The 25,815-nt window shown below is 51.1% G+C and overlaps 1 protein-coding gene across 1 annotated transcript in view; it reads right to left on the bottom strand.

The window, feature by feature from the left end:
• Positions 1-25,815, bottom strand: part of birc6 (baculoviral IAP repeat containing 6) — a 143,376-nt gene that overhangs the window by 108,218 nt on the left and 9,343 nt on the right. The window contains exons 4-26 of the mRNA XM_084460956.1: positions 24,294-24,487; positions 23,766-23,877; positions 22,727-22,809; positions 21,990-22,212; positions 20,095-20,261; positions 18,335-18,393; positions 15,934-17,463; positions 14,973-15,122; positions 14,240-14,465; positions 13,133-13,293; positions 12,898-13,029; positions 12,014-12,145; positions 11,664-11,830; positions 10,395-10,528; positions 8,762-8,932; positions 7,666-7,797; positions 7,190-7,287; positions 5,738-5,885; positions 5,076-5,209; positions 4,245-4,391; positions 3,497-3,684; positions 929-1,234; positions 1-80 (exon numbers count right to left, since the gene is read on the bottom strand). The exon at positions 1-80 is cut by the window's left edge and continues 20 nt beyond it. Coding sequence (XP_084317082.1) covers positions 1-80; positions 929-1,234; positions 3,497-3,684; positions 4,245-4,391; positions 5,076-5,209; positions 5,738-5,885; positions 7,190-7,287; positions 7,666-7,797; positions 8,762-8,932; positions 10,395-10,528; positions 11,664-11,830; positions 12,014-12,145; positions 12,898-13,029; positions 13,133-13,293; positions 14,240-14,465; positions 14,973-15,122; positions 15,934-17,463; positions 18,335-18,393; positions 20,095-20,261; positions 21,990-22,212; positions 22,727-22,809; positions 23,766-23,877; positions 24,294-24,487 — 4,874 coding nt within the window. The remainder of the gene's footprint in view (positions 81-928; positions 1,235-3,496; positions 3,685-4,244; positions 4,392-5,075; positions 5,210-5,737; positions 5,886-7,189; positions 7,288-7,665; positions 7,798-8,761; positions 8,933-10,394; positions 10,529-11,663; positions 11,831-12,013; positions 12,146-12,897; positions 13,030-13,132; positions 13,294-14,239; positions 14,466-14,972; positions 15,123-15,933; positions 17,464-18,334; positions 18,394-20,094; positions 20,262-21,989; positions 22,213-22,726; positions 22,810-23,765; positions 23,878-24,293; positions 24,488-25,815) is intronic.

Raw genomic sequence — 25,815 nt, 5'->3', positions numbered from 1 at the left:
ATGATGGACTGGTGTGGCGGGGGCTGCAGGAAGTGCGAGGCCTGGGAGATGGCCAGCGCCAGACCGCTGCCCATGGGGCTCTAGGAACAACAACGTACGGTCAGTCTGCGACGCCTCGGACGAACGCTGAGCATTCCCTAGAGAACTCGTATCATTACAGAACCGCATCGTGGCATTTTTTCAGCGTGTTAATTACATGATAATTACCAGATAAATACATGGGAACAAAAAGTGTCTGATCAACAATGCCAGAGAGGCTAATATTAAATGGACCGCACTTATATAGCGCTTTTCCACCTTAGCGGCACTCAAAGCGCTTTACAAAGGCCTCTCATTCACCCATTCACACACACATTCACTCACCAATGGTGGTAGCTGCCATGCAAGGTGCTAACCTGCTCATTGGGAGCAATTTGGGGTTAGGTGTCTTGCTCAAGGACACTTCGACATGTGGACAGTCGGAGCTGGGATTCGAACCACTGACCCTTCGATCATTGAACGACCCGCTCTACCAACTGAGCTACAGCCGCCCCAATATTTCTAAGTGTTTGTCCAGCATAAGGTCCAACAAACACAGCATAAACACACTCTGCCTCAATACCTTGTAATTACCATGTAATTAACCCTTTTAACCCTGAAAGTACAGTGACAACATTTTGAATATTAATTGGATTTTCCCTATAATACTAGAAAGCGCAGTTTCTCAGCTTTCAGCAAGTGTTGGAGTGAGGAATTTTTTAGATTTGTTAGATTTTTTTTTTAATATTATTAAATATTTGTTAGATTTTTTTTTAAATGTTGCCGGTGACGTGGTCGTATCGAAAAGGGTTAACAGGCTGAAAAATAAAGTGTTGCTACTAATTCTTCTGGTTAACGCTACCGCATGCGTGGTGAAATGGACGAGAGTGCCGTGCGGAGAGGGACTGACCGGCTTTGCTTTCTGGCTGTTCTTGTGGGCGGCCAGGTTGACCGGGGGCGGGTCGATCATGGACCCGGGGAACAGGTGGGCGAGCTCGGCGCTGAACGCCGCCGACACGGCCTCGTTGGGCGGCGTGAGCGGCGGCGTCATGAAGAGCGGCGTGGTCTTGGGCGTCGGCGGGATGACGTCGGAGGGGTGGATGAAGAAGCCGGGCGCGGCGACGGACGAGGGGTTGGAAGGCACGGAGTTGTGGATGGGGCCCACGCCCGACGCGGCTGACGTGGTCTGGTGCAACTTGGCCTCCAGCTTGGCCTTCTGTTCGCAACACACCATAGGATTACTACTAGGATAGAGACAATTCATACTACATACTACACACTAGATTACTACTACACACCATAGGATTACTACTACACACCATAGGATTACTACTAGGATAGAGACAGCTCATACTACACACTACACACTAGATTACTACTACACACCATAGGATTACTACTACACACCATAGGATTACTACTAGGATAGAGACAGCTCATACTACACACTACACACTAGATCACTACTACACACCATAGGATTACTACTAGGATAGAGACAGCTCATACTACATACTACACACTAGATTACTACTACACACCATAGGATTACTACTAGGATAGAGACAGTACATACTACATACTAGATGATTACTACTACACACTAGATGATTACTACTAGGATAGAGATGGTTCATACTACACACTACACACTACACACTAGATTACTACTAGGATAGAGACAGTTCATACTACATACTACACACTAGATTACTACTAGGATAGAGACAGTTCATACTACACACCATAGGATTACTACTAGGATAGAGACAGTTCATACTACACACTACACACTAGATTACTACTACACACCATAGGATTACTACTAGGATAGAGACAGTTCATACTACATACTACATACTAGATTACTACTAGGATAGAGACAGCTCCTACTACACACTAGATTACTACTAGGATAGAGACAGTACCTACTACACACTACACACTAGAGGATTACTACTAGGATAGACAGTTCATACTACATACTACATACTACACACTAGATGATTACTACTACACACTAGATTACTACTACTAGGATAGAGACAGTTCATACTACATACTACACACTAGATTACTACTACACACCATAGGATTACTACTAGGATAGACAGTTCATACTACACACTACACACTAGATTACTACTAGGATAGAGACAGCTCATACTACATACTACACACTACACACTAGATTACTACTACACACCATAGGATTACTACTAGGATAGAGACAGTTCATACTACACACTACACACTAGAGGATTACTACTACACACCATAGGATTACTACTAGGATAGAGACAGCTCATACTACATACTACACACTACACACTAGATTACTACTACACACCATAGGATTACTACTAGGATAGAGACAGTTCATACTACACACTACACACTAGAGGATTACTACTACACACCATAGGATTACTACTAGGATAGAGACAGTTCATACTACACACTACACACTAGATGATTACTACTAGGATAGAGACAGCTCCTACTACACACTAGATGATTACTACTACACACTAGATGATTACTACTAGGATAGAGACAGCTCATACTACACACTAGATGATTACTACTACACACTAGATGATTACTACTAGGATATAGACAGCTCATACTACATACTACACACTAGATGATTACTACTAGGATAGAGACAGTTCATACTACATACTACACACTAGATGATTACTACTAGGATAGAGACAGCTCATACTACACACTAGATGATTACTACTACACACTAGATGATTACTACTAGGATATAGACAGCTCATACTACATACTACACACTAGATGATTACTACTAGGATAGAGACAGCTCATACTACACACTAGATGATTACTACTACACACTAGATGATTACTACTAGGATATAGACAGCTCATACTACATACTACACACTAGATGATTACTACTACACACTAGATGATTACTACTACACACCATAGGATTACTACTACACACTAGATGATTACTACTACACACTAGATGATTACTACTAGGATAGAGACAGCTCCTACTACACACTAGATGATTACTACTAGGATAGAGACAGTTCATACTACATACTAGATGATTACTACTAGGATAGAGACAGCTCATACTACACACTAGATGATTACTACTAGGATAGAGACATTCCTACTACATGAGCTCACGAGATCAGGATGGTCTCACGAGGCTAGCGCAGAAAAAAAACAACTAAAACTAATACTGAAACTAATAAAAACTAAACTAAAACTAAGCATTATCAACAACAACAAAAAAAAACTAAACTAGCAAATCTGCTTTAAAAACTAATTAAAACTAAACTGAAATTGAAAACAAAAAGTTAAAATGATATAAAAATACAAACTAATGAAAAAAGCAAAACTATTATAACCCTGGTGTGTACAAGCCTGTGGTCTGATGTGATAAGCGTGTGATAAGCGTGTAATAAGCGTGTAATAAGGAGTCCCTGACCTGCTGTTGCAGCTTGAGCAGCTGCTGCTGTTTCTCCTGCAGCACCTGCAGCTGCTGCTCGGCCGACACCATGGCGTGGGACAGCGACTGCAACGCCACCTGCGCCGCCGAGCTCAGCGCCGTCGACGCCTCGCCCACCGTGCCCGCCGACAGGCCGCCAACCGCCGGGGTCACCCCGAACGTGCTCACTGAGGGGGGGGGGGGGGGGAACGCCGTCCAGGGGTGTCAGGCTAGCAGGGAGCAAGCGCCGGTTTGGAATATAGGAACAGTCTGGTGACTAGGGCTGGGTTATAAAAAACGATTCATCGATTCTGAATCGATTCCGAGTCAAATGATTCAGAATCGATTCATGAATCCCAAAATCGATCTTTTATTTAATGAATGAATGAATAAATGAAGGTATAAATAGTTCATTCATTCATTCAATAATTCATTCATTCATTTTTGGAAATCAGTATCGATACCCAGCCCTAGTATTGATGTGTTGCATAACTTGGCAGTCATGTAATTAAGATTACAGCTAAAAAAAACAGGTTTTAGTAACACTAACCGAATCGATATTGTGTGTGTGTGTACCTGTGAACATGCTGTGTGTGTGTGTGTGTGTACCTGTGAACATGCTGGCCTCGTCTCTCTCCACGCGGGTGTGTGTGTGTGTGTGTGTGTGTGTGTGTGTGTGTGCGTACCTGTGAACATGCTGGCGTCGTCTCTCTCCACGCGGGTGGTGTGTGTGTGTGTGTGTGTGTACCTGTGAACATGCTGGCGTCGTCTCTCTCCACGCGGGTGCCGTCGCTGGTGGAGATGCAGCTGAAGTGCAGAGGCTCCGCCTCCAGAAGCCCCGTCAGCGCCGTGAAGCTGCCCTCCGCCACCGCACAGCTGCTCACCTTACCGTTCCCTACACACACGCACACGCACGCACACGCGCACGCGCACACGCACACGCACACGCACACACACACACACACACACACACACACACACACACACACACACACACACACACACACACACACACACACACACACAGAGACAGAGAGAGAGACAGAGAGAAAGGGAGAGACAGAGAGAGACAGAGGGAGAGAGAGGGAGAGAAAGGGAGAGACAGAGAGAGAGACGGAGGGAGAGAGACAGAGAGAAAGGGAGAGACAGAGAGAGACAGACGGAGACAGACAGAGAGAAAGGGAGAGACAGCGAGAGAGAGAGCCAGAGGGAGAGAGACAGAGAGAAAGGGAGAGACAGAGAGAGAGACAGAGAGACAGAGAGACAGAGACACACACACACACACACGCACACACACACACACAAACAAACACAGTTCAGAGCACAAACACACATCTGAGCGTACAGGTCAACTCAAATCTCCGGGGGCTATTGACTGACCCCTGTAAGTTAGTGTGTCCGTGCGTTTGTCCGTCACACATGTACCAGAGCTCACCACCTGGGGGCGCTCGCCACAATTCATTTTTTCCCTCCCATTGCCAAGTACATTTAGCTTTGTACATTTCAAAAAAACGATAGCTGTGTGTGTGTGTGTGTGTGTGTGTGTGTGTGTGTGTGTGTGTGTGTGTGCGCTGCAGACCTGAGAGAATGTCAGACAGGTCGATCTCGTCGGACTGCACGCCGATGCTGCTGTTGAAGGCGCTCTTGCAGGACGAGCCGCTGACCTCCAGGTCAAAGAGCACGGGGTCAAAGGGCGAGCTGTACAGGCCGTATCTGAGGAGGGACACGCGAGAATCAACCCAAACCTACTTAACTGCCGTTAAGAAAATAACAAACCAAGAATACTTTTCAAGCTTTATACACTTTAAAGTTTGTTTCAACTATGCAACATGTTTTTTTCCGTGAGGAAACTGGACACTAACTTACTGACCTGAACACTTAAAACCACTGGTTCTTCTTCTTATTATTATTATTAATTATTAATAATTACTATTATTATTAACAAATGCATGGCAGTCATATCGAATAGTTTATAAGTACAGCAGGATAACAAAAATAAAGCATCTAACATTGCTGCTGGACCAAGTTAGTCACACTCTGAAACCCTGATTGTTATGATTTTCGTCATCGACTAAAATGGCCGCTGACTGGACATTTCTCCTGAGAGCTGCCAGACCGATCGGTTCTTTCCGAAGGCTAACTGGACTTATAGCGTCGGTGTCCCCCGCTGGGTCCTAGCACCCTAGTGTCGGCGTCCCCCGCTGGGTTCCTAGCGCCCCACCGCTGGGTCCTAACGCCCACCTGGTCTGCAGCAGGGCCTCCAGGGGGGTGAGGCGGTCCTGGAGCTGGCGGGAGACGGCGGTCAGCAGGGCGGCGCACGCCGTGCTGCAGCCCGCCAGGTCCTCGTCCTTCACATAGTTCAGCAGCACGAAGTACCAGAACATCGACCCTGACGCACACACACACACACACGCACGCGCGCGCACACACACACACACACGCACACACGCACACACGCACACACACACGCACACGCACACGCACACACACACAAGGTCAGAAATCACCTGGAACACACACAATCACCTGGAACACACACACAATCACCTGGAACACACACACAATCACCTGGAACACACACACACAATCACCTGGAACACACACACACAATCACCTGGAACACACACACACAATCACCTGGAACACACACACACAATCACCTGGAACACACACAACCACCTGGAACACACACACAATCACCTGGAACACACACAATCACCTGGAACACACACACAATCACCTGGAACACACACAATCACCTGGAACACACACACAATCACCTGAAACACACACACAATCACCTAGAACACACACAATCACCTGGAACACACACACCATCACCTGGAACACACACACACAATCACCTGAAACACACACAATCACCTGGAACACACACAATCACCTGGAACACACACAATCACCTGGAACACACACAATCACCTGAAACACACACAATCACCTGGAACACACACAATCACCTGGAACACACACAATCACCTGGAACACACACACAATCACCTGAAACACACACACCATCACCTGGAACACACACACACAATCACATGGCACACACACACAATCACATGGCACACACACACAATCACATGGCACACACACAATCACCTGAAACACACACAATCACCTGGAACACACACACAATCACCTGGAACACACACACAATCTCCTGGAACACACACAATCACCTGAAACACACACAATCACCTGGAACACACACACAATCACCTGAAACACACACAATCACCTGGAACACACACAATCACCTGGAACACACACACAATCACCTGGAACACACACAATCACCTGGAACACACACACCATCACCTGGAACACACACACAATCACCTGAAACACACACAATCACCTGGAACACACACACAATCACCTGGAACACACACACAATCACCTGAAACACACACAATCACCTGGAACACACACAATCACCTGGAACACACACACACAATCACCTAGAACACACACCATCACCTGGAACACACACCATCACCTGGAACACACACAATCACCTAGAACACACACAATCACCTAGAACACACACAATCACCTGGAACACACACACCTGGAACACACACACCTGGAACACACACACCTGGAACACACACACACACCTGGAACACACACCATCCCCACACCGGCGTGCGACGCACGGCTACTCACCCCCGGTGGCAGCGGCCGGTAAGTACGGCATGTTGTCCAGAAGAGCCTTGAGAAGCCCCACGCCGAAACCCTGCTGGCTGGACTCTCCCTTCCCATTGCTGTGAGGAGAGAGAGGTCAGTTACACGTTGTTATTGTGTCCTCAAACGGTCGGGAAGACGTGGAGATGGACACAAAATATGTGTTGGGAATCGCTCCCTCGTTCCCTCACTCCCTATTCCCTATATAGGGTTCACCATGTAGTGAACTACCTAGGGAACGGAGAAAATGTAGGGTACATGCACTGTTCCCTGCAAATCAAGGTGAATTGTGGGTAATAGTGGACTATATAGGGAACGAATTCCGTGGAGAATTCGGACACTACAAACAAAACGGCTGACTCCCTATATAGTGCACTATAGAGTGAATAGGGAGCGATTCCGAACACGGCTAAAATATGGTTGCGATAGTTGAAAAGGATTGTGGGAAAGTTTCTCACCTGATACAAAGTGCGAGAAAGCGGGCGCATTTGTGGGCGATGCTGCGACCGGCCTGCAGGAAGCAGACGCGGACGATGTCGGTCAGCCTGCTCCGCGTCTTGGCCAGCAGACCCTCCTTCCCTTCCCTCAGGCTGCGCCAGACAGGAAATGACGCGTTAAAAACCACAACGTGCGGGACTTTCACCACGGGAAAACCCTGTGTTTTGGCTCTGCTACGGCCGTTTCTAAGATTCACAAGCCATGTTTCCATCCACTTGTCGATCGAATTGCGTGAGGATCGCTAAAAAATATGAATGTGAATAAAGCCGGCGAACGTGCGTTTCCATCTAGAGCTTTAAATCGGATAAAGCATTTATCACAAGACTTTTATCGAACAAGAGAAAATGAGATCTACAGTACAAACCTTTTGTCGATTTTCATGATTTTTAATCGAATTTTACTGTTTACATAAGGCATTTTTAATTCGATATAATTTAATTCACATAAAACGTGTGGATGGAAACATGGCTACAGTCTGGTTGACGCCAGAGCTTTAGAAGAAAATGGCGTTTTGGAGCCGAGGGTGATGTCTCCCCTAGCGGTGCGGCAGCAGCTGGTTCAAACCTTGCGAGGGTTGTTCTTTTACCGTTATTAGCTGACGCACCGGTAGTTTACATGGACCAAGTCTGTATGCTGTATTCACACCGGGCGCGGCGAGAAAATTCGCGCCGCCCAGTTCGGCCCGATCTCGCCGCGGGATCGATGGGTCGCCGCGCGAATCCGCCGCAGAAAGTTCCAAAAAATTGAACTTTTGCGAATGTCGCTGCGCCACCGAATACTGCGATTCGCGCCGCCCGTGCCGCCCGCCGCCGAAATTGTATTGACTTTCTATGTAAACTCGCCGCGCCGCAGGAAAAATTAGCGCCCGATGTGAACACAGCATCAGTCTAACGTTGACCGAAAACGCCGTTTAAAAGGACCTATAGAAACCTTTACAAATGTTCTCTCTCCCCCATACAATTTAAGGGTCTGACAAAAAAAAGAACAAATGATTCAACGGTTCCCCCGTCACGTTCCCCCTGCGTTCCCCCTGCGTTCCACCCAGACGTGGCCCACCTGCAGGGTCCGTTGGAGTAGACCCCCGCCAGCCAGCACAGGATGTCCAGGATGAGGCTCTGGGCGTGCTCCGTGCCCGGCCCCGGGCCCTCGTCCTCCGCCTGCTGACACAGACCGCTCAGAAGCTTCTCCTGGAAGTCTGGGAACTGCAGCATGGCACAGCGCTGGACCCTGAGGAGGAGGAGGAGGAGGAGGAGGAGGAGGAGGAGGAGGAGGAGGAGGGGGAGGGGGAGGGGGAGGAGGGGGAGGAGGAGGAAGAGGAGGATGAGGAGGAGGAAGAGGAGGAGGGGGGGGGGAGGAGGGGGAGGGGGAGGAGGAGGAGGAGGAGGAGGAGGCGGAGGAGGAGGAGGGGGGGGGGGAGGAGGAGGGGGAGGAGGAGGAGGAGGGAGGAGGGGGAGGGGGAGGGGGAGGAGGAGGAGGAGGAGGAGGAGGGGGAGGAGGAGGGAGGAGGGGGAGGGGGAGGAGGAGGAGGAGGAGGAGGAGGAGGAGGAGGAGGGGGAGGGGGAGGAGGAGGAGGAGGAGGAGGAGGAGGAGGAGGGGGAGGAGGAGGAGGAGGAGGAGGAGGGGGAGGGGGAGGGGGAGGAGGAGGAGGAGGATGAGGAGGATGAGGAGGGGGAGGAGGAGGAGGAGGAGGAGGGGGAGGGGGAGGGGGAGGAGGAGGAGGATGAGGAGAAGGAGGAGGAGGAGGAGGAGGAGAAGGAGGATGAGGAGGATGAGGATGAGGATGAGGATGAGGAGGAGGATGAGATGGAGGAGGAGGAGGAAGAGGAAGAGGAAGAGGAAGAGGAAGAGGAGGATGAGGAAAACCCAACCCTCTCCAGCCCTGCCATTGGTGGCTAACCATCGATCAATCCCATTGGCTAATCAGTTTCCTGGTTTATCTGTTATGCTCTAAAGCCAGAAGGTCTGAGGTGAGGAACTCAAACCAGCAGGCAGCCCAGTGGTCAGAGCATCCCACCAGTGTCTACCAACGTGCCCTTGAGCAAGGCACGTTGGTCTGTCTCTCTGGTCTCTCTCTGGTCTCTCTCTCTCTGGTCTCTCTCTCTGGTCTCACCTCTCTGGTCTCACCTCTCTGGTCTCACCTCTCTGGTCTCACCTCTCTGGTCTCACCTCTCTGGTCTCTCTCTCTGGTCTCTCTCTCTGGTCTCTCTCTCTCTCTCTGCTCTCTCTCTCTGCTCTCTCTCTCTCTGGTCTCTCTCTCTCTGGTCTCTCTCTCTCTGCTCTCTCTCTCTCTGGTCTCTCTCTCTCTGGTCTCTCTCTCTCTGGTCTCTCTCTCTCTGGTCTCTCTCTCTGGTCTCTCTCTCTCTCTGCTCTCTCTCTCTCTCTGGTCTCTCTCTCTAGTCTCTCTCTGGTCTCTCTCTGGTCTCTCTCTGGTCTCTCTCTGGTCTCTCTCTGGTCTCTCTCTCTCTGGTCTCTCTCTCTCTGGTCTCTCTCTCTCTGGTCTCTCTCTCTGGTCTCTCTCTCTCTGGTCTCTCTCTCTGGTCTCTCTCTCTGGTCTCTCTCTCTCTGGTCTCTCTCTCTGGTCTCTCTCTCTGGTCTCTCTCTCTGGTCTCTCTCTCTGGTCTCTCTCTCTGGTCTCTCTCTCTGGTCTCTCTCTCTGGTCTCTCTCTCTGGTCTCTCTCTCTGGTCTCACCTCTCTTTGGGTATGGACGTCTTCTTGAACCTCCTGATCGTGACGGACACCTCTTGGAGGAGGTCGCAGCCTCGGAGGTTGTCGGGCTTCTTCGACGAGGTCGGGGGGTCGGCTTTGGAAGTGGAGGCCTTCTCCTGCAGCGGACACAAGATGGCCGACGGTTACGCCCTGCTAGTCGACTGTACTAGAAAGTGAGGGGGGTGTTTGGACATTTTGAGTGATGAAATGTCTTGCTATAGTGGAATTAGGGCTGTTATTATTACATAATCGTCAAACCGCGATTATTTTTTCTGACTGCGATTGTTGTTTTTTTTACCGCGGTTATTAAAAAATAAAAAATAAAAATAAATAAAAAAATGTCTATTTTTTTACATTAAAAAAGATAAAATAAAAATCAGTTGCAGAGTTAATATGGTAGCAACCCTAGTTCAATGGAATTCTTCAGCTTCTTGGCACTTGTTCTAGGACAACAACTCACAATTATTGAAATAATCGCAATTATTTTTCTGACAATTAATCAGCCCTAAGTGGAATGGGAACGTTGGTGTGAGGAAACCATTTAAAAAAGCCAAACTGACACCTTCACAAAGTTTCACTCCACAGACGTGGCAGTGACACGACTCAACCAGCAGGGGGAGACAGAGGAAGGAGCTCAACTAAAAACTGACAACTACTTCCACGTTCACCACGTTCACCAAACGGCATTCATCACCGGTGGGTCTTGTTTAAGCAAAATATTTTGGCCCGAAAACAACTATTTAGCTCTACATTACAACTTTCATATCATAAGAACATCGATAAGAGAGTTTGAGCTCTAACAAGAGCACTTGAAGACACAAACTCCTGTGTGTGTGTGTGTGTGTGTGTGTGTGTGTGTGTGTGTGCGTGTGTGAGCGTGTGTGTGTATGTATGTGTGTGTGTGTGTGTGTGTGTGTGTGTGTGTGTGTGTGCGTGCGTGCGTGCGTGCGTGCGTGTGTGTGTGCGTGTGTGTGTGCGCTGTACCTTGGAGGCCTGCGCCCTCTGCAGCAGCGTGGAGAGTGTGTGTGTGTGTGTGTGTGCGTGTGCGTGTGTGTGTGCGTGTGTGTGTGTGCTGTACCTTGGAGGCCTGCGCCCTCTGCAGCAGCGTGGAGAGGGAGTGTGTGTGTGTGTGTGTGTGCGCGTGTGTGTGTGTGTGTGTGTGTGTGCGCTGTACCTTGGAGGCCTGCGCCCTCTGCAGCAGCGTGGAGACGTGTGTGCGTGTGTGTGTGTGTGTGTGTGTGCGTGCCATACCTTGGAGGCCTGCGCCCTCTGCAGCAGCGTGGAGAGGGAGTGCGCCTTGCTGCTCTGCGGCTTGGCGGCGGGCATGCGCACCACCGGCCGCGGGCTGTCCTCGGGACCCTTGTCGCTGACCGTCTTGATGTGCACCAGGAAGGAGCGGTACTTGCCCCCCGCCATGCCTGCGTGGAGGGGGGCGGAGCTTAAAATACAAACTGGAGAGACTTTAACTTCCGCTTTCTTTCCGCCCCGATGACACAATATCAAAACGTCAAAAGAAAAAGAGGAAATTCCAACAACGACAAACAAAGAGTCGTTCTTCCCCCCTGTCCGCGCCACGCCCACAGCGTAACCGCGGCGATTACCTTTGACCAGCTTGGGGCTGGTGAGGCTGAGCATGCCGGCGTGTCCCGATAGGTCCAGCCCGCTGGCCAACCACACGGGGCCGCACAGGATGTCCTCCTTGTGCTCGTCCAGGAAGGGGCAGAGCCTGGACCCTGAACAGGAGAGACGGGAAAGAACGTGAGGAGAGGGGGAAGACATTATGTGTGACACGTGGGGGGTCAAAAAAAAGATTCTTCTAGGGACGGAGTGGTGACTTAGTCCCAACATGGCGCCGTGACAGTTTCTGGGTCCTACGATGACACACTAGAATGATGCTTTGGTAGCTCAACACAGAGTGACGCTAAACTAGCCAATCAAACTGTCCCCTGACCAGATGTCCAGAGAATCGTCCGTCCTGACATCATGTAGTTCCACCTGGGACCTTCTCTAAACCATCTGGCACCACAAACCACCCGGGACTAAACAGGTCATAATTATACGAGCCAGTCGTTTTAAAGTCGCACTGAAACGGACGTTTGAGATCATCTTAACTTCCGTAGTTTGACGTATTTCCGACGCAAACAAGCTATGAGGGTGGGACATATGTTTAGAGGAATTTGATTGGAACATTGACAAGTGGACGGGTTTTAAGAACTTTAGACAGATTCGATAGAAGGATAGCGTTGATCGACGGGTGGATGTCGTGAGATTATTGGTCTAAAATCTAAGGTACCTGTTGTCGTCATTGCACGTGACCTACCGTTTTCCAGGAAGAAATTATATACTTTGATACAAGATTACAACAAAAGTAGAATTTTCTAATTCTTTTGGCATACATCGTTGAATAGGTGAACACTATGACCAATTATGTGAACCAAAATGGGACAGAATGCTTTTTTCATTTCAGTGCGACTAAGTCTCGTACCCGCCGTCTCCTCGATGTCCATGAACTGGATGTCCTCGGCGAAGTGGTGCAGGACGGGCTGTCCGTTCCTCTCTCCGTTGGTGTGAGGGAGGTGGGACAGGGGGAAGGAGATCTGCCGGTCGACCGCCGTCTCTGCGCGCGGACCAATCACAACGCAGCGTTCACACACGGTACGAGGAAGCGGAGCGTACCAGTTACTCTACTGTGTGTGTGTGTGTGTGTGTGTCCTCCTCACCGTTGGCTTTTCCCAGGCCAGGGGCTTTGTTTTTCAGCAGGGTGACCTGGATCTGAGGAATGTTGGTGATGTTGGCGTTCATGACGAACTTGAAGTCCACGTGTCCCACCATGCAGGCCTTGGGGAGGACCAGCTCAAACACATGCTCGTCCCAGCTGGAGCTACAACCACAAGAAAGAACACATCATCATCATCATTATTATTATTATTATTGTTATTATTATTATTATTATTATTATTATTATTATCATTATTATCATCATCATCATTAGTATTATTATTGTTGTTATTATTATTATCATTATTATTATCATTATTATCATTATCATCATCATCATCATCATCATTATTATTATTATCATTATTATTATTATCATTATTATCATCATCATCATCATCATCATCATCATTATTATTATTATTATTATTATTATTATTATAATAATCATTATAATCAACACTAGATTCTATGATCTTTTGAGTGACGAGTCGTCCTCAAAAAAGTTATTTCAGGTTAGAATAGACTCTTGGCAGGGTCTTCACACTCCCGTCCACACCACACACCGCCTGCCCATCAATTTTTTTTTCGTTCTTCGTAACCATATTGTCCGGCGCCAGCGGAGGGTCGATGTGCTCGCCGACTCTACAGCTTCCACTAGTCTCCAGAACCATCGGTTCGGAGCGCTGCTTACCAAGGTTATTATAGTTAACGAAAACTAACTAAAAAACGACAACTAGGTGTGAAAAAACATTTTAGTTAACTGAAATAAAAATAAAAACGTAAACTAAAATGATTGAGAAAATGTCCTTAGTTTTAGTCTTTTTCATTTCATACATAAGCCTAGTATTTTGGGTGGATATTAAATCTATCCTCCAGAAAAATAGAACTAATACTGAAACTAATTAAAACTAAACTAAAACTAAGCATTTTCAAAAAAATACGAAACTAAACTAGCAAACCTGCTTTAAAACGAATCAAAATTAAACTGAAATTGAAAACAAAAAGTTAAAACGATATAAAAAATAAAAACTAATGAAAAAAGCAAAACTATTATAACCTTGCTGCTTACTCGCCCTGAACTACCCCCTGGTACCCCCCCCCCGGACCTGTCGGTCTGCAGCTTCCACGTGCGCGTGTGCTGGGCGGCGTCCCCGTGGTGCTGCTGGTGCAGGTGCTGAGGGTGGCGTCGCTGCTGCTGCTCCTGCTGCACCTCCACCCAGCACGGCGGCACCGTGGCCGAGAAGCGCGGCGTCAGCGTCTCGAAGCGCGTCAGCTCCACCAGCGACGTCAGGCTCTCGGCGCTCAGCGCCTGGTCCACCAGGAGGTCAACTCCTGGGGGGGGGGGGGGGGAGGGGGCGGGACAGGAAGTGTTCAGGACGCAGGAAACATGACGGGTCGGCGCTTCTGTCCTTTACCCATCACTAGTGTTTTGCTCTAAATGTAGAAAACTGGCTGTCATCGATTCTGAATCGATTCTGAATCAAATGATTCAGAATCGATTCATGAATCCCAAAATCGATCTTTTATTTAATGAATGAATGAATAAATGAAGGAATGAATAGTTCATTAATTCATTCAATGATTCATTCATTTTTGGAAATCAGTATCGATACCCAGCCCTAGTATTGATGTGTTGCATAACTTGGCAGTCATGTAATTAAGGTTACAGCCAAAAAAAAAAAAAAAGGTTTTAGTAACACTAACCGAATCGATACTGAACCTTGTGAATCGGAATCGAATCTTGAAATTCGACTCGATACCCAGCCCTAGAGAGGAGCAGAGCTGCCATAGGACGATGTGAGGGGGAGGAAGGCGTGGTGACCGGCATGCCCCTCCTACCTGTGATCCCGGGGCTGGAGGGATTGGACGACGGCTTCGTCCCCTCCAGAAGCTGCTCGACCCCTTTAGAAAGGGGGCCGTCGACGAAAATATCCCCGTCGTCTATATCATCACACACGCCTCCAATCTGAAGGAAATGAAGTTCTCCACCTTCCAGGATAATAAGACAGCAACACAACTGGTCAGATATGTGCTGTGATATGAATTAATATCTTTTACCAATACATCACTTTTGAAATAACAAATATTTAAATTATACCTGGGTGCATTACATTTATATAACCTGATGGTTACATACACATGACACACACCTAACATACACACAACTAACACCCTAACATAGACACACCTAACATACACACACCTAGCATACACACATCTAACAAACACACACCTAGCATACACACACCTAACAAACACACACCTAACAAACACAACGATAAATACTCCGTCCATAGACCCCCCCCCCCCACACACACACACACACACACACACACACACACACACACACACACACACACACACACACACACACACACACACACACACACACACACACACACACACACACACACACACACACACACACACACAATGATTTCCCTGTTTGTTATACGGTCCAAACAGAGGGGAACTTCTCTTATGAGACACATTAACTTGAACACAGATGCTGGTTGTGATAGTTCACATATTCATTCACCATCACAATGACGAGGCAATATCCACGCTTGTATGATGCCAAGTCACAAACAGTTAGGACTGCAAATATTCACACACTTCCCATGGGAATACCCGGTAATTTCCATAAATTCCCAGCTTATTCCCATTAATTCCTATAAATTCCCATCTGGAATTTGGGGAGGTTCCCGTAATTCCCGTAATTCCCGTAATTCCCAACAGAAGTTGGTGAAATCCTTCCCTAGACCCCCGGGGTGGAGGGTGTCGGGGGGTCCTTCCTCACCTTTGGTGCAGGCACACAGGCGGTCCGTCCCCGAGCAGTAGGTGACCGAGACGAAGGGGTCCGCCTCCTCGGCCGCGCCCTCCTTCCTGGGCGGCTCCACCTTGGCCAGCACCTCCAGCGTGGACAGGTCCAGGATCATGATGTACCCGGCCTGCGTGGTCAACACCAGGTGACCCAGTCCCGCCACCTCCGCCCGCTGCTGCTTCTCCTTGGCGGCGGCGGCGCCCCCCGACCCTCCGTTCTTAACCCCGGGCGGAGGCGCGTCCTCCGGGCTGTCCTCGCTGTCGTCCTCCCTGCCGTCCAACACGTCCGGGGGAAGCAGGATGAGGGAGGTGACGGCGTCGCGCGGGTCACGGATGTGCTGCACCCTGATTGGCTCCTCCTCCAGGGTGACCACGCGCGTGGAGTAGTTGAGCTTGTAGAGCGCCAGGTAGCCGCCGCACCCGACCCCGCCCCCCGCCACGGAGCGCGCCTGCTGCTGCTGGTCGGGCGGGGGCAGGATGAGCGGCGTCTGCTGCGGGGGGGGCGGGGCGGCGGCGTGGCCCTCGTGGCCGTTGGCCAGCGCCGAGGGCAGCAGGGGGCGGAGCTCGCCGACCTTGCGGCGCCCGCAGAGCGCGGAGTGCAGGCGGTTGAGGTTGTTGAGCGCCTCCACCTGGTTGATGGCGCTCAGCGACTCCACGCTGCACGGCTGCAGCACCACCAGGAGGTGGACGCCGTCCGAGCACGGCGTGACCGAGTCCACGTACAGGTTCTCGTCCTCCAGCCGGCGAGGGAGCCGGAGACACTGCACCAGCGCCCCGGGGGGGGGCGGGGGCGCCGCCGCCAGCGAGCCCCACTTGTCGACGCCACCGTCCAGCAACATGTCGGCGGCGGCGGCGGCGTCGGCGAACTGCTGGATGTAGGTGACGGGCGGGTCCTGCAGGAGGAGCTGCTCGTGCGTGTCGAACTCCATCTCGATGATCTGCGGCACGGTGAAGCCCTCCTCGTGGAGCCCCTTACCCATAATGCTGTTCATCTGCGCGAACACTTTCCCCGACGACTTGTCGTCCGCCTCCTTGACGCTGTAGAGCAGCAGCACGGGCATAGTCCTGCGCGCGGCGGGCGCCGGCGCCGAGGGGAGGGGCCCCGTCGGCGTGGGGGAGCCGGGCTCCGGCGGGGGGGCGCCGGGCGGGTGGCTACAGGTCTCTATCTCCATGGGGTCCATGGCGGCGTGGTGGTCGGCGCCGTGAGTCCTGAGGGGGCCGTCGGCGACGCGGGGGGGGCGCGAGGGGGCGGGCGGGGGGGCGGCGGCCGGCCGGTAGCTGAGCAGCCCCCCGGCCAGCAGGCAGGGGAAGGGAATGTGGTGGTGGTGGTGGTCGGGGGGCGTGTCCTTAGCCAGCAGCGGGTTGTGTCCCATCTCCTCCAGGTCCTTGACCGTTTCCTCCAGGACGCTGGCCACCGCCTCCCACTGGAGCTTCTCGGGCTGCTGGAGGAGGCTCAGCGCCGTCACGCCCAGGCTGACCTCCATGCTCTCCCTCGGGGACGGCTGGCCTGGACACACAGGGACATCGCGCTGCTTAGACACGTTTTTAGGACTACTGTCTATTACACAACGGTTAGTTCTGGTTCTTGATTCTGATTGGCTGGAAGCCGTGTTAAAATTAGTTGGTTCTCATAGATCAGTCTGTTAAAACTACAAATTCTTCCTGTGTGACATCACTTCCCTGTCCTCTTCATCCTGAAACTGTGTCACATCCTTTTTCACGTTATAATCACGTTATAACCTATCGACCTCGTCCCCAAGTGACTCACTCAGCCCGGATTCACTTCCTGTGCTCGAGTCCGAATTGCAAATCGTAACATAGAATAAACTATTGTCTTTGTTTGAAACCAGCTTGACCGACCACTCAGCGTGTTCTTTGAAATCTAAACTAAACCAATTAAGATATTTCCTTTACAGTAGTTAAATAAATGATAATGGTGGATAGATTACCCTAGTGAGAGAGTATGGCTAGGTCACGGTAGTTTGATAATGCTGGATAGATTACCCTAGTGAGAGAGTATGGCTAGGTCACGGTAGTTTGATAATGCTGGATAGATTAGCCTAGTGAGAGAGTATGGCTAGGTCACGGTAGTTTCCGCAATACGATGACGGCGCCTACTGCGTCAAAAAGTCCGTCTGGCGTGTCTCTTGTCTTACTAGTTGTCTGTCTATTCCCAGTAGGCTGGTGTTGACGTCGGATAGAAGCGCTCGCAGAAGACCATCTTGCCGATCGCAGTATTCTCAACGCAATAAAGCTGCCGATGAATCCTAACTTTCGACACTTGCTTCCGCTGCTTTACTGACACACAGGGGTGATGCGCAGGGAATTCTGGGACTTCTGACCAACGGAAACGCGCGGGTGTGACAGAAAGGACCTACCTGTGACTGACTCTGATCTGGAATGCTCTTCGCTGTCGGAGTCCTCCAGCTGATCATCACTAGAGGACAGAAAGAGAGAGAATTTAAAAAGACGACTCACTTAAAATACCACTTTTTCCCCAGACAACTGATGAATCTAAATGATAGTCGAGCTGTGTACCTATGATTGGGATGTACCTGATTAGTACTGATACTGTAAGGACGAGCGATGAAGAGAATCCAGAATGTACTTGTACTTGTTACACATGGGAAATAAACGCTCTGTCCTATTCTTCTATTCTCAACCAAACCAAGCCGCCTCAGAGGGCGTGGCCCCTGTCTACTCTGGTCCCTGGTCCCTGTCTGCTCTGGTCCCTGGCCCCTGACTGCTCTGGGCCCTGTCTGCTCTGGTCCCTGTCTGCTCTGGTCCCTGGTCCCTATCTGCTCTGGTCCCTGTCTGCTCTGGTCCCTAGTCCCTGGTCCCCTGTCTGCTCTGGTCCCTGTCTGCTCTGGTCCCTGCCTGCTCTGGTCCCTGGTTCCTGGTCCCTGTCTGCTCTGGTCCCTGTCTGCTCTGGTCCCTGGTCCCTGCCTGCTCTGGTCCCTGCCTGCTCTGGTCCCTGGTTCCTGGTCCCCTGTCTGCTCTGGTCCCTGTCTGCTCTGGTCCCTGGTTCCTGGTCCCTGTCTGCTCTGGTCCCTGTCTGCTCTGGTCCCTGGTCCCTGCCTGCTCTGGTCCCTGCCTGCTCTGGTCCCTGCCTGCTCTGGTCCCTAGTCCCTGGTCCCCTGTCTGCTCTGGTCCCTGTCTGCTCTGGTCCCTGTCTGCTCTGGTCCCTGTCTGCTCTGGTCCCTGGTCCCCTGTCTGCTCTGGTCCCTGTCTGCTCTGGTCCCTGTCTGCTCTGGTCCCTGGTCCCCTGTCTGCTCTGGTCCCTGTCTGCTCTGGTCCCTGTCTGCTCTGGTCCCTGTCTGCTCTGGTCCCTGTCTGCTCTGGTCCCCTGTCTGCTCTGGTCCCTGTCTGCTCTGGTCCCTGTCTGCTCTGGTCCCTGTCTGCTCTGGTCCCTGGTCCCCTGTCTGCTCTGGTCCCTGTCTGCTCTGGTCCCTGGTCCCCTGTCTGCTCTGGTCCCTGGTACCTGCCTGCTCTGGTCCCTGTCTGCTCTGGTCCCTGGTCCCCTGTCTGCTCTGGTCCCTGCCTGCTCTGGTCCCTGTCTGCTCTGGTCCCTGGTCCCTGTCTGCTCTGGTCCCTGGTTCCTGGTCCCTGGTCCCTGTCTGCTCTGGTCCCTGGTCCCTGTCTGCTCTGGTCCCTGGTTCCTGGTCCCTGGTCCCTGTCTGCTCTGGTCCCTGGTCCCTGTCTGCTCTGGTCCCTGTCTGCTCTGGTCCCTGTCTGCTCTGGTCCCTGTCTGCTCTGGTTCCTGCCTCCTCTGGTCCCCTGCCTGCTCTGGTCCCTGTCTGCTCTGGTCCCTGGTCCCTGGTCCCTGGTCCCTGGTCCCTGGGCCCCTGACTGCTCTGGTCCCTGGAACCTATCTGCTCTGGTCCCTGGAGGTACCTGTCTGCTCTGGTCCCTGTCTGCTCTGGTCCCCTGTCTGCTCTGGTCCCTGACTGCTCTGGTCCCTGCCTGCTCTGGTCCCTGTCTGCTCTGGTCCCTGCCTCCTCTGGTCCCCTGTCTGCTCTGGTCCTCTGGTCCCTGGGCCCCTGACTGCTCTGGTCCCTGGAACCTATCTGCTCTGGTCCCTGGAGGTACCTGTCTGCTCTGGTCCCTGTCTCCTCTGGTCCTCTGGTCCCTGGCGTACCTGTCTCCCTCCAGCTTGGGGATGTCGGAGCAGCTGGCCTCCGCCTCCAGCCAGGCCATGCTGGGCCTCCTGGCCTCCGGGTCCAGGCTGGGCTGCTCGCTGCCGGACAGGATCAGCTGGCGCAGGATGGCCGGGTCGTACGGGTTCATCTCAAACTTCAGATGCACCTGAGGGGGAGAGACCCAGAGAGCCGTGAGGCACGCGCCACCTCATCCTCTACTGAGGGTAACCTCATCCGCTACTGACGAGGGGGAACCTCATCCTCTACTGACGAGGGGGAACCTCATCTGCTACTGACGAGGGGGAACCTCATCCTCTACTGAGGGGAAACCTCATCCGCTACTGACGAGGGGAAACCTCATCCTCTACTGAGGGGAAACCTCATCCGCTACTGACGAGGGGAAAACCTCATCCTCTACTGTAGAGGGGGAACCTCATCCTCTACTGACGAGGGGGAACCTCATCCGCTACTGACGAGGGGAAACTTCATCCGCTACTGACGAGGGGAAACCTCATCCTCTACTGAGGGGAAACCTCATCCGCTACTGACGAGGGGAAAACCTCATCCTCTACTGTAGAGGGGGAACCTCATCCTCTACTGACGAGGGGGAACCTCATCCGCTACTGACGAGAGGAAACCTCATCCGCTACTGACGAGAGGAAACCTCATCCGCTACTGACGAGGGGAAACCTCATCCTCTACTGACGAGGGGAAACCTCATCCTCTACTGACGAGGGGGAAACCTCATCCTCTACTGACGAGGGGAAACCTCATCCTCGACTGACGAGGGGAAACCTCATCCTCGACTGACGAGGGGAACCTCATCCGCTACTGACGAGGGGAAACCTCATCCTCTACTGACGAGGGGGAACCTCATCCTCTACTGAGGGGAAACCTCATCCTCTACTGACGAGGGGAAACCTCATCCGCTACTGACGAGGGGGAACCTCATCCGCTACTGACGAGGGGAAACCTCATCCTCTACTGACGAGGGGGAACCTCATCCTCTACTGAGGGGAAACCTCATCCTCTACTGACGAGGGGAAACCTCATCCTCTACTGACGAGGGGGAACCTCATCCTCTACTGAGGGGAAACCTCATCCTCTACTGAGGGGAAACCTCATCCGCTACTGAGGGGAAACCTCATCCGCGCTACTGACGAGGGGGAACCTCATCCTCTACTGACGAGGGGAAACCTCATCCTCTACTGACGAGGGGGAACCTCATCCTCTATTGACGAGGGGGAACCTCATCCTCTACTGACGAGGGGAAACCTCATCCTCGACTGACGAGGGGGAACCTCATCCGCTACTGACGAGGCGACCTTTCTTCTGTAGCTTTCTTTTGAGGAATATTTCAAAATAAAGGTCACTTTAAAAGCTGGGGTTTACAGTAAAATGTTCAATTTGACGGCGACTTCCGCGGGTTTTGACACCAGTTCGGTTTGACTGGACTTTCCGGGACCTCTTGAAGTTGGGATCCGAGGTTCGACGGTTACTAGGGCTGGGTATCGATTAGAATTTAAAGAATCGATTCGATTCCGATTCACAAGGTTCAGAATCGATTATCACGATTCAATTCGATTCGATTCAATATTGATTCGGTTAGTGTTACTAAAACCTGTTGTTTTCTTTTAGCTGTAACCTTAATTACATGACTGCCAAGTTATGCAACACATCAATACTAGGGCTGGGTATCGATACTGATTTACAAAAATGAATGAATGAATGAATCATTGAATGAATGCATGAATGAATGAATGAATGAACTATTCATTCCTTCATTTATTCATTCATTCATTAAATAAAAGATCGATTTTGGGATTCATGAATCGATTCTGAATCATTTGATTCAGAATCGATTCAGAGTCGATGAATCGATTCTAACGGTTACCTTCATCAGCTTGGAGACGTCCCAGATGCAGATCTTGCCCCTCTTGGTGGCGGCGGCCAGGAAGTGGGGGCAGCTGCCGAAGCCGTAGCAGGCGATCTTGTCGGCGCAGTCGGCGCTGGGGAACTGGGCGGGGCATGTGGCCAGCGTCACCGCCAGCGGCACGTTCTGCGTGTGCTCGCCCTTCACGAACGGACAGTTGGGGGAGTGGCGCTCGTGCTCGGACCTGGCAGGGGGGGGAGATGGCGGTCGTTTTGAGTCCGGACAGAAATGTCCGAGCTGTCTAAAGATGCTCACTGTTGATTGATTGATTTAATCACTACAATGGAAAGAATGTTAATCTAGAACAGTAATATGTTGCATTAACCATGTTGTGTGTGTGTGTGTGTGTGTGTGTGTGTGTGTGTGTGTGTGTGTGTGTGTGTGTGTGACAGCCCTTCACCATGGTTCATCGGTGGGCTCTGTGTGTGTGTGTATGAGAGTGTGTGTGTGTGTGCGTGTGTGGTTCGTTGGTGGGCTGTGTGTCTGTGTGTGTGAGTGTGTATGTGAGTGTGTGTGTATGTGAGTGTGTAGGTGAGTGTGTGTGTAGGTGAGTGTGTGTGTGTGTGTGTGTGTGTGAGTGTGTGTGTGAGTGTGTGTGTGAGTGTGTGTGTGACAGCCTCTCACCATGGCTTGTCGGTGGGCTCCGTGTGTGCGTGTATGTGTGTGTGTGTGTGTGTGTGTGTGTGACAGCCTCTCACCATGGCTCGTCGGTGGGCTCCCAGCAGACCAGGCACACGCTGCAGGTGAAGCACATGGCTCGATCGTCCCCCGTGGAGGCCGGCTGGGGACACGAGAGAACGATCACGCGCTTCACACAACCCAACACCTCAACCCTGACCCCTCACTAACCAGTACAACCCTACACCTCAACCCTAACCCCTCACTAACCAGTACACCCCTACACCTCAACCCTAACCCCTCACTAACCAGTCCAACCCTACACCTCAACCCTAACCCCTCACTAACCCTTCACCTCAACCCTAACCCCTCACTAACCAGTACATTTAGAAGGTTAGAAAAACAGAGGCACAAACGAACGCTTTCTGGAATCATTCTTGTACTAGTGATAACCGGCAGAGAAATTCCGGAAAAACTCCCGTTGTCCTTGGGAGACGATTCACCGACCTTCCTCGTAACTCCCGTGCCGTTGTCGTGACAACGGAGCGCGCGAGCGAGCGGAGCGGTGCCGTTACCGTGGTTACGGCAACTCGTCGGTGGGCGTCGGCCTCGGTAGTGAAAGTGAGGGGAGATCGCCATGTTGGAATCTCCAGTGAGCGTAATGGGAAGACTAGGAGAATTCCTCAAGCTAATTGAAATCTTAACCCTTTTAATACGACCACGTCACCGGCAACATTTTAAAAATATCTAACAAATATTTAATAATATTTAAAAAAAAAATCTAACAAATCAAAAAAAATCCTCACTCCAACAATTGCTGAAAGCTGAGAAACTGCGCTTTCTAGTATTATAGGGAAAATCCAATTAATATTCGAAATGTTGTCAGTGTATTTTCAGGGTTAAAAGGGTTAAGTGTCAACGGGACACTACTTCAAAGTGTGTGTGTGTGTGTGTGTGTGTGTGTGTGTGTGTGTGTGTGTGTGTGTGTGTGTGTGTGTGTATGTGTGTGTGTGTGTTTGCACCCTATGAACATGGGAGAGGGGTCGACATGGCTAGAGTGAGTCTGATCAACCCGTACAGCGTCCCAGGGGGGCAGGACGGGGGGAGGCGTGCTCCTACCTGGTGGTAGAATCCCGCTTGGGCCATGGGGTCGGGCTGGGCCCACCGGTACCCTGCGTGGGGCCACGACGTGAACGTCTCTCTCCTGTTAGCTTCGCTGTACATCAACGATCTGAAAGACGCGAGCGAGGAAATCATTTCCCTTTTTCTATTCGCCCACGAAAGAGACCGCAAACGAATTCTGGGTATTACTAAGTAATATTGCACAGTATCAACTGAACATCGACCTGAGAATGAGAGCTATCTGAGAAATGATATATATTTAAAAGTAAAACCACCTTACCCATCCACAGAGCGTCCGGGGCTACTTATGCTAGGCTAACTAGCATGATGCCTTACCCATCTACAGTGTCCAGGGCCTTACCCATCTACAGAGCCTCCGAGGCTAGTTATGCTAGGCTAACTAGCATGGTGCCTTACCCATCTACAGTGTCCAGGGCCTTACCTATCTACAGAGCGTCCAGGCCTGGTTATGCTAGGCTAACTAGCATGGTGCCTTACCCATCTACAGAGTGTCCAGGGCCTTACCTATCTACAGAGCGTCCGGGGCCGACGCCCAGCTCGGGCCTTGCGCTTGGTAAGAGGTAGGAGAGCCGGTCCATGATGGACGAGGCCACGGACAAGGCCGCCACGTTCTGGTTGATCTTCTTCAGCTCGTTGACGATGGCGCCGGCCACCAGCTTCAGCACGTGGTGGGGGAGGTGGAACGTCACCGTGGCCCACTGGGGGAGGAGGGGGGACGGGGGACAGAGGGTCAGTTAGCTGGCTGAGGTGACCCATAGTCGAAGTAACACCTGCTGTATGCGTCTACATTATATCCCTTGGGTCTCCGCATCACAGAACACAATAGACATCCTTTCTCCGATTAAAGTTTATAAGCAAACTTAATCCGTTCTTGCGTACAGTATCATACAACGTCCACTGGAGAGGTTTTTTTGTTCTAGAGAGAACAATGGAAATGTTAAAAGAGAATCCATCACTGGGACACAAGCTGATTGTTCGAGCAGCGTGAGCCGAGCTCACGCCGGAGGGGGGAAGATTCATGGCTGAGTGAACGGCCAATGAGGGCCTTCGCTGGGCTGGGAGGAAGAGGGAGGGGGTTGAGGAGAGTAGTTCTTGAGGGGGGAAAGTGACAGCTGTTAAAGAAATCACATTACAGGCATGTTGAAAGAAACGGGGCAAGTGTGAAGTGAGAGAGTGACGTTTGTGTGTGTGTGTGTGTGTGTGTGCGTGTGTGTGTGTGTGGTGGACTGGCTGCTCTGGTTCTCCAGGAAGCGAGCGCCAGAGTGCCACTGGAGGCCACAAACCAAAATTCAGCGAAGACTTTGCATCGATCGAATCATATCGATACCAAGTAGGGACGAACCACGTCAGTACCAATATGCCTGGACACATTGGCTAGTAGAGTTTGTCCACAATCACCGGCATGTTCCTGATGTCTGCATGCTGCTCCGCAAAGACAAACGCGCTCGCTAGAATAGTTGGCGTGAGATAGCAGACGTGAAAACCTGCAGAACTAAAGGCTGGCGCATTTTTTCTGCCGGTGTCTCAACCACAACAATAGCATTACCTCATCTATTGTTTGTTGTTCAGAGGTTATCAAGGGATATCTTCCGGGGGTCGGCCAGAGATGATTCGGCCCCAAGCTGCCGCCTGGATCTACCGTTAATCATTCAGTTACACGCAAAGTACGCAGACAAGTATGTGAAAGCCACCACTTTTCGACGCTTCAGTGTTGATAAACAGTATGTCCATCGAACACAAGACTGAGGATGCTCAATTTGAAGATGGAGGGCTTAAATCGTGTAATGTATTCCCGGCATACGAGTGGAAGTGTGGGCATTAGGACAAGAGCAGCGTTTGTTCCCCTGCCTACCACGGCTATTAATATGCCAGAGCTCTGCTCTCCCTGTCGCACACTGCAGTCCGGGCTCGGGAATCTGACCCGCCATCAATGGAAGGGAGAGATGGATGCAATGTCACATGTCAGGAGAGAGCCTGACGGACAAGCCGCACTGCTCTCGAGTAGCACCTCAGCCAGGGAAGAGAG

Source organism: Borostomias antarcticus (genome assembly GCF_949987555.1).
Source record: "Borostomias antarcticus genome assembly, chromosome: 34".
Taxonomy (NCBI): Eukaryota; Metazoa; Chordata; class Actinopteri; order Stomiiformes; family Stomiidae; genus Borostomias; species Borostomias antarcticus.
Note: the sequence above shows the minus strand (reverse complement) of the source record. Positions and strands in the feature narration are given on the sequence as shown.